This window comes from Dendrobium catenatum, unplaced genomic scaffold, assembly GCF_001605985.2.
Source record: "Dendrobium catenatum unplaced genomic scaffold, ASM160598v2 fragScaff_scaffold_1228, whole genome shotgun sequence".
Taxonomy (NCBI): domain Eukaryota; kingdom Viridiplantae; phylum Streptophyta; class Magnoliopsida; order Asparagales; family Orchidaceae; genus Dendrobium; species Dendrobium catenatum.
The window spans coordinates 183,619-192,798 of record NW_021319690.1 but is presented as its reverse complement, the minus strand read 5'-3'; the positions used below and the strand labels follow the sequence as shown (position 1 = coordinate 192,798).

Sequence of the window (9,180 nt, the reverse complement as noted above, 5' to 3'; positions counted from 1 at the left end):
AAAACTTTATTAAATTATGATATATATATTAATTAATTAAAGTACTTATTATTAAAATATTAAATATCTAAAAGACTAAAAAAACAGTTGCGTTGACCGATTTTTTCGTTGACCAAAACACGACTTTCTTGCAGAAACGGCAACGCAATATAGTGACTTAATTTTGACCGTCAGATCCGCGGTAGAGTTACCTCAAGGATCAGACGAACCCCAACCGTCGGATCTGTGGGCCCACACTTTGCTTTCTTCCATAGGAGTGGAAAAGCCCCAGGAGCGTTTGACTTTGGAAGGCCCGATTTTCAGGCAGAAACGCCTCCTGCCCTTGACGCTTCCGACACGTGGCGCTATTTCTCAGCGTGTTTGATAAAGTTCGTAATTACCCCCGCGGTAATTCAGTAATTACCAAAACTTTGGTGAGGGGAGAGAGGTTAAAAAGGTAAATCGGAGGTGAGGGGAGATTGGAATTGAATTATAGGGAGAGAGGCGTACAGGAAGAAAATAGAACAAAAGAAGTGGGCTTTCTCATCGTCGCCAGCGAGAAACAGTCTAAGGTATTTATTGCCACCATCACTCCTTCCTCTTCACTATTCTCCTTCTTCTTTCGAGCCTTGGGAAGATCTTCTATGGATTTTTGCTTTTGCTTTATTTTTCTAATGGTGTTTATTATATGATGTGAAGGGAGAAGAGGAGAGAAATTTTGCTTGGTTGTTTAATTACTTTGGTGTTTGAGAGAAAGCGAGGATGTATGGAGATTGCCAAGTGCTGCCGTCGATGGTCGGTGGAGGCGGAGGCGGTGGTGGAGGGAACGTAATCTCCCCTGATTCACTCTTCTCCTCCCAGATCAGAAACCCTAATATTGGTGGCTTCATGGCAGGCGTCGTGCCTTTCTCTTCCTTTCCTCCCATGGTGCCGGTGAGCAAAAATGCGTTTTTTTTTCTTTTCTTCACATGGAATAAGGATAAATTTAGTAACTATCCCACTTGCAGAAAGAGGAGGCAGCCCGGAAGGAGGAGGAGATGGAAAGCGGCTCCGGTAGCGGCCACCTGGAGGGGTTAAGCTGCGGCGAGGAGCACGACGACGGGACTCCGCCACCGCTGGCGTTGCCGACGCCGCCTCCTGCAAAAAAGAAACGTTACCACCGCCACACATCACGGCAGATCCAGGAGATGGAAGCGTAAGATCACAGAAAAAAAAAAAAGATTCTCTAATGCATCTTATTTTGACAAAAAAGGTAAGTAATCTTTTATTTTGGGCAAAAAATCAGATTGTTTAAGGAATGCCCGCACCCGGACGACAAGCAACGGCTCAGGTTAAGCCAAGAACTTGGCCTGAAACCTCGCCAGGTGAAGTTCTGGTTCCAGAATCGCCGGACTCAGATGAAGGTGCGCATGTTAATCCAATCCAGACCGTGCTGATATGCGCTTTTTAATTCTTGCACGTGTAGACAAATAATTTTAAAAAAAGGAAAACAAATATCCTTTTTACTGGTTTCCAATTATATATAAAAAAAAGATTTGCTTGAGACAGCGAACTTAAAAAAAGAGGAGATGTATCATGGATTTATATTGGTTGTGTTGTCCCGCAGGCGCAGCAAGATAGATCGGATAACGTGATCCTGCGGGCGGACAACGAGAGCCTGAAGAACGAGAACTACCGGCTGCAAGCGGCCATTCGTAACGTTATATGCTCAAACTGCGGCGGCCCTGCAGTGCTCGGCGAAATGTCCTTCGAGGAGCACCACCTCCGCATAGAGAACGCTCGCCTGAAGGATGAGGTCAGTCTCAATTCCTTAACCACGACAAAAACCCTAAAACTTAGTTTCTCACACGTGCCAATCGACAAGCCGCGTGCGAGCCAGATCCCCTATTGCTTTCCAAAAGTCAAAACTTTAAAAATACCGCCCCATTACCGCTGCTCGCCGCCATGCAAAAGCTCGTATCTGCGGTTCATTCATGGCTTAGATACAAACATATGTGGAAAAAAAATGGTTTTGAAAGGATTTGGGGGAAGATTATTTCTTCAAAGTTATGATTTTGAAATACAGATTTTCTGAGTTATCACTCATTAAAAAAAAAGGCTATTCTTTTAAATTTTTGCTCCAGATGAGTACTCTGATGATTTTAATATCCGCCATGCTCAAAACTTGATGAGAATATCTGGACTTAATTTATTTTTTAAAAAATAATGTGATGCAAAATAGAAAGAAAGATTAAGAGGAAAAGACTCCTGAGAGGATATGGAGAAACCGAATCAGTAATCCTCATTCATTCAATTACAATGCAAATTCTAATCCTAAGTCATAATGTCGTAATGGAAGGATATAATTTAAAAAAAAAAAGGCATATTTTTTATTATTTGATGTGTACATAAAAATGTTGCTGCAGCTTGATAGATTATCATGCATCGCCGGGAGATTTGGCGGCAGCCGGTCCATGTTGCCTTCATCGCCTTTGCTGCTTCCGCCTTCACTAGACCTCGACATGGCAATATACTCAAGGCACTTCCACGACCTTCCGCCGCCGCAGCTGCCGCCGCCGGCAGTGTCATGCGGCGATATGCTTTTGGCCTCTGGGTATGTGGACGAGGACTCCGCTTTCACAGGAGTGCTTATAATGGAAGGGAAGAAGCCTTTGGCTCTTGAGCTCGCCATGGCTGCTGCTGAACAACTAGTGAGAATGTGTCGGGTGAATGAGCCGCTCTGGTTGAAGAGAGGTGGCAATGCTGTCGGCGGTGGAGCATTGGAGATTCTTGATGAAGAAGAGCACTCCAGGCTGTTTCCATGGCCAATGGATGTGAAGCAGCTGGGTGGTGGGGGGTACAAACTGGAGGGGACCAGAGACACCGCGCTTGTTATCATGAATAGCATTACTTTGGTGGATGCATTCATGGATGCTGTAAGTTTATCAATAATAACAGTACTGTAATTCTGCATGTATATATCAATATATAGTTGACTTCCAATTTATTTCTCATGTCAGATGATTTTAATGGAGATGCTAAAAATTTATGTTTGGTGTAGTAGTCATGAACTTCTCGTTGTACCCATCATGAATTAATACTCTTATCTTAGTTATTTTAGATGATTTTATAAATTTTTTATCAGTTTAGCCTTATAATTTTTCTGTTTTGTTTTCATCCTCAGCATTAAATATGTGTTAGATAGCTAGATCCATATTGTTTTTTTTTTTTTTAACATTATCTATCCATGAATGAGCTTGTAGGAGTGTTCATGTCCTTCATATGTTAATTTTGATAGTTAATGCGTCAGTTTATCAAAAACTGAAGAAATTCTTCTTCGATGGCTTTATGATTTCTGCAGAATAAATGGTTGGAATTGTTCCCCTCCATTGTATCAAAGGCAAAAACTATTCAAATTATAACATCTGGACTCCCTGGAAATGGAAGTGGGTCTCTTCACCTGGTAATTAGCCTATATTAAGAACTCTCGCCAATGTCAATCTGTTGCAACAGCTACATATTCAGCTTATTTGTTTATCGGAACACGTACAGATGTATGCAGAGATTCAAGTTCTTACACCTCTGGTGCCTACACGAGAGGCTTATTTTCTTCGATATTGCCAGCAAAATGTGGAAGAAGGTACATGGACAATTGTTGATTTTCCTGTGGACAACCTTCAAGATGTTATACAATTGCCTCTCATGCGATATAGGAGAAGACCTTCTGGCTGTGTTATCCAAGACATGCCCAATGGGTACTCAAGGGTGTGTTCTATTTCATAACAAAATTCCATTTTTTGTTTTTTTGGTCTTAACGTTTCATAAAGTTTTGCTTCATTTATCTTATTAACATATACATTTATTAATTACATTCAACTAATTGTTTTTTTTTTTTTTTTGGTAAATTTTTAATGGAGTCCTTCGAAGAGGATGGTACAAGGGCATATGATCTTTAATGCTTATTAAATTGAATAATTAGCCTGCATTATCATAAGTGCTTGAGACCGCCAAAGTACGATTTACTCCAATGAGTGACTCCTTGTTCATAAATGAAACCCATTAATGTTTTCTTTTGTAGGACATTTTTAGGTGGTGAGTTATTTCCTTTATCTTGCCCTTAGATATGTTATATTAGTATAAAATTCCTTAGATCAACAATTATTTGTTCATTTCATCTAACAAGTTAAGAATATGCAACCTGCCTAACCCTTGGGGCCTATTTGTGGAGAAATTATTCTGTGCATTCACCGAACTGTTCCGAGACAAATCAAGATACGCCATGTCATCCGGTACACATAAAAATGACGCAGCGCGTCCTGATTCGCCTCCGGACGGCTTCATGTGACCGCAGAGAATAGTTTCTCCTAGTTGTTGCGGTTATTGCTGTTGGTAAAAGTAGTTGTAATGCTGTAGTGAGAAAGTGACTTTTTTGCTAGTTGTGAGTGTTACAAGTTTTTTTTTAAAGAAAGTCAGACAATATATATTTTCTTATAAATATTATATTTTAATAGATTTGATTGTAAAAAGTTGTTTTTTTTCATCACAAATGTTTCTAAGAGACTAAGAAATCAATAGATAAATAGCAATGTGGCAAGGTTTTGTTTCTACTACTAGAATATTTCAGATCCAATTTATTATCTTTTAGATGCCAAGTGCTGGACCACTCAATCATACTTAGAGCATCGTAAAATAACTGCGTGAAGCAAACTCTACAGACAAAAAATGTCTACTTATTATACATAACATAGCTTTCTACCTAACTCATTACATTGAGCTTTCTGCTCTTTTTATATATATATAAATGGAGAGAGATCTATATTTAATTGGTAAGGTAAGATCAATGATAAATTTTATTAGATAAAAAAAGAGAGAAATCCTTGTTATTACAGCCTCCAGGTCTCAAACCAGAGACCTGTGTTCTGAAAATCAAGGATTATATTATTTGAGCCAATGCCTTTGCATCCATATTTATTGCATACTGAGCATGACTTCAATGAGATCCATAATTCCATTCACTATGGCTTGGCTTCGAACAACTCTTTTACCTCCATGAGCCACATGTTGTGCATTTTTGCATTAACTCCTGTATGTCCAACATTCAATTCACAACTATCATATTTTTACTGCTTTGATTTTAAAATAACCTTTCATCTTCATCGTTAATCTTACTCTACTCATTCAAAATAAATAAAAAATCTATATAATGCAAGTGATCTTCTCTAATGATTCAGTATCATCAGCATTGCATTCGCAGAGCAATCCATTCCTTTCTTTGATGATAATGGAGTGAACTTAACCTTATCATGTAGGTGATTTGGGTGGAACAAGCAGAGGTGGAGGATAAGCCAGTACATCAGATTTTTTCCCAATTCATTAACAGTGGAATGGGATTTGGAGCAACTCGCTGGCTATCCGTCTTACAGCGACAATGCGAACGGCTAGCGAGCTTAATGGCCAAAAGTATTTCTGATCTGGGAGGTATTTATAAATACTGGAGTATCATTAATCAAACTTTTCAATTAATCTGCAGTTCCCATGAGATGTAATTATAAAATAGCATAAATTTCTGCTGCTTTTTTTGCATTTTCAGTAATCACAACACCAGAGGGAAGGAAGAACATAATGAAGCTATCACACAGAATGGTGAAAACCTTCTGTGCTGGTATTACTTCCTCTGGAGGACAATCATGGACTGCACTATCCGATTCACCTGATGATACAATTAGAGTAACAACCAGAAAAAATACTCTACCAGGACAGCCTAATGGTGTTATTTTGTCAGCAGTATCCACAGTGTGGCTTCCATTCTCTTACCATCAAGTCTTTGATCTCTTGACCGATGAGCAACGAAGGTCTCAGGTATATCCAAGAATTAATATCATTTTTTAAATATATTATTAAAAAAGTCAAAAGTAGGAAACGAATTTAAACAAAAAAAAAACTATGTGCAGTAGTTTCTGTTTACCCTTAGAGATAGGATACGAAATGAGCATATACCAGATAAGATTGGAGTAACTCCAGTGGAAGATAAGATTAGAGAGAGTCGCCTTAGATGGTTTGGTCACAATAAACGAGGCATTCTGAAGACCCGGTTAGGAAAGTTGCAGTATTAGATTTGACTAAATGTTAAGAAAGGTAGAGTAGACCTAAAAATACTTGGTTAAAAAATATTAAAAATGATATCTCTTTATTAGATTTAAATGAGAATTTGACTTTTAACTGATCACGATAGCAAAAAAGGATTCATGTAGCCAACCTCAGACAGTCGGACAATGGCTTGATGTTGTTGTTCAGTAGTTTCTATTTATCATTTCTTATTCTGATATATTGATAATGCATTCTTTAAATTAAACATTATTCATACACTGATTTGTATGTAGATGGACGCCTTGTCAAGTGGAAACTCTCTTCATGAGGTTGCTCATATAGCAAATGGCTCGCATCCTAGGAACTGTGTCTCTCTTTTACGCATAAATGTGAGTGAGCTATTTCCATCCATTCTGATCTTTGAACTAGAAAATTTGAATTGTGCTCGCTTAATTCTTATTTAATTGCCAGTATTGCTTGTTATCAATAGCTCCTGGAAATATTTCCTCTAGCCTGGAATCTTCCAGGCAAGAACACGAAGCTTGTCTGCATTTTTTACCTGTGATAGAAGGAAAATTATTACGTGCAGCGTCCGGATTCGTCCGCAGGCGAATCTGGACCCGCCATGTGACGTGGCGCGTCCGAATTCGCCTCCAGATGATTCGGACACCACACGTAATAATCTCTCATGATAGAAAGGGGCATCAGAATAGATGCTAATAAAGTCATAATAATTGATTTTTCTTATGGTAATTAATGTTTCAGCAATAAATAGTAGACAAAGTTGAGGATGGGGCAGCAGACTTGTCAATGATGCCCTATTAAATGAGCCCTTGATTTGTAGAGTCCAAGCTAGCTGTGTCCCTCTCCCTGTGTGGTTCTGAAGCCTAGCTCATCCATGGCCTCTTTTATTCACCATCTTAAAGAATGAAACCAAACGCTTTTATTTCCTGGAAGAAACAAAGGCGTACAATTCTTCTTGCCTATATGCATCCACAAGAAATTTTTTACTAAAAAATTGATGTAAGAGCTCATGCCAGATTATCAAATAATTAGGTGGACCAAAAACAATTCTCCCTAAATAAAATATATGACACTCTTTTCATTTTGATTGGACCATCTAAACAAATGGAGCCCACATGATTTATTATTTATATTTTTAGCAAAAAATGTCATCAATTGTTACAATTTTACACTTTTTTTTCCTTAAAAATTATTACCTTATCAGCAGAATTATCAGATGTTAATCTATGCTTATCTTACTAAACTCCACTGCTATAGAAAGTCTGACAAATTGTTCTTTCTTTCCTGCTTTTTATGGAGAATTAAAAGATTAAAATATGACATCAGTACTGATATAACTTAATCTCTTGTATGCCAAGTAGGCCGCAAGCAATTCTTCCCAGAACGTGGAGCTTCTTCTACAGGAGAGCTGCACCCACCCCTCAGGTGGCAGCCTGGTTGTATATGCGACGATCGACGTCGATGCTGTTCAAGTCGCAATGAACGGGGACGATCCCTCTTACATTCCTCTTCTCCCCACCGGCTTCGCCCTCTTCCCGGCAGAACAACCGGCCTCTGTATCTTGCTCCGACCCCGCCGCCACGAATAACTCAGCTGCCATCGGCTGTCTCCTCACAATTGGAATGCAGGTGCTGGCAAGCGCCGTTCCATCAGCAAAGCTCAATCTTTCTAGCGTCACCGCCGTCAACCACCACCTTCTCTCTGCCGTGCACCAGATCACCAATGCTCTGGCTGGTGGTGGTGGTGGTTCTTCCACTGTTCTTCCAAGTCTAGAACAATAGCATCTCCCCCCTTTTGAAATCAAGTTTCAAAATGGCCAAAATACCCTTAATCACAAGTGAATCTTCCTTTTGTGCTCTTCTCTATCAAAGATAAAACTGCTATGTGAGGGCATTTTGATCATTTTGATTCGTAGGGGAGGTAAAAATGTTATAATAAATTAGTTGTTGAAAGTAGGCTCTTTTAGTTTTAATGTTCAATGGAGTCTGAAGATTAGTATATTGGAGAAAGAAAGAGAGAAAAAAGTGAGAGAGAGGGGCAGTCAAGAGCGCACCATATGCGATCCTTGAGTCATTACTGAAGCTTTGAAAAGCTTCATGTGGGCTTCAGGGAGAATTGGTTCGGGTATTGACTTCTTCTGCTTGTCAGAACTGTTCAACTAGTCATTGTTGTTTGTCCAATATCTCTTTAGTGTGCAAACTTTTTCATTATAGCTTCTTCTTCTGGTTTGTTTGTCATTTGGTAAGATTTAAATGCTTCTGCAGCTCTTATTAATTGTCACCTATCGTATTAATTTTGGGGAGGTTGGTTCTCTGCTGCTCTTCTAAGCTGTGACCCTTAGCCGTTTTACCGTTTGAAGAATTTGGATTTAAATTTTTTTGTTTTTATTATCTTTCCATATTTCTGAACTGATTCATATGGTTATTTTTTAAAAAAATCATTGTTCGGTCGTTTTCTTTTGAAGAGGGGTAGCAAAGGCTAAGAACTCCTTGGAGATTTCATCTGATGAGTATGAATCTTGAAGTAATATTATAATAGAAAAATTATCACAATTAAATTTAAGATTATGTGAACTTTGATTTTAGTAAGCTTATGTTCAAATCGAATGTCTTATTAATACAAATCTATTACTACTAAAAATGATTTGATTTGAATCTAAATGAATCCAAATCAAATACTTGAAGTATGTATGAAAGATTTGGGGAATTAATTAAAGGATAAAATATTTTTTAAATCTTGTGTGCTTCTAGTGAAATTGAGTGGCTGGATAAGACAAATCTAATGAGCTCAAAATCAATCAATTTCAAGATTATTAGTGAAAATAAATATTTAATAAAAAATATATGATCATGGGAATTAATATAGATCATTCAATAGATTATTTTTGAATTTTAATCAAATTTATTAAATTATCCCTCTCAACAAGCTTATAAATAGAAAAAATTATTCTGTGTGAACATCGAACGGCTTTGGATATCAATTAGAATGCGTCACGTTATTTTTTAGTTGGTTTCTGATTGGTATCAGCACAGAATAAATTTTCCTATTAATAGAGCATCATTTTCTGATGGGGAATATCTAACCCATCGACTAATATATATATCATATGGT

The 9,180-nt window shown here is 38.0% G+C and overlaps 1 protein-coding gene across 1 annotated transcript; it reads left to right on the top strand.

Annotated features, from left to right (window-relative positions):
• Window positions 1–487: 487 nt before the first annotated feature.
• On the top strand, window positions 488–8,267 carry LOC110096006 (homeobox-leucine zipper protein ROC3). The gene is made up of 12 exons (XM_020821751.2): window positions 488–551; window positions 679–912; window positions 987–1,174; window positions 1,265–1,382; window positions 1,586–1,774; window positions 2,385–2,894; window positions 3,320–3,421; window positions 3,511–3,723; window positions 5,268–5,436; window positions 5,549–5,817; window positions 6,339–6,434; window positions 7,431–8,267. The coding sequence occupies exons 2-12, from the start codon at window positions 742–744 to the stop codon at window positions 7,848–7,850; spliced, it is 2,445 nt and encodes an 814-aa protein (XP_020677410.1). The 5' UTR covers window positions 488–551; window positions 679–741; the 3' UTR covers window positions 7,851–8,267.
• The last annotated feature ends 913 nt before the right edge of the window (window positions 8,268–9,180 follow it).

Excerpts from the sequence above, each read along its gene's own strand:
- LOC110096006 (XM_020821751.2), top strand. The coding sequence starts at position 742 with ATGTATGGAGATTGCCAAGTGCTGCCGTCGATGGTCGGTGGAGGCGGA. Across the intron at positions 3,422-3,510 it reads GAAGTGGGTCTCTTCACCTG|ATGTATGCAGAGATTCAAGT; the intron begins GTAATTAGCCTA and ends GAACACGTACAG. Across the intron at positions 5,437-5,548 it reads AAGTATTTCTGATCTGGGAG|TAATCACAACACCAGAGGGA; the intron begins GTATTTATAAAT and ends TTGCATTTTCAG.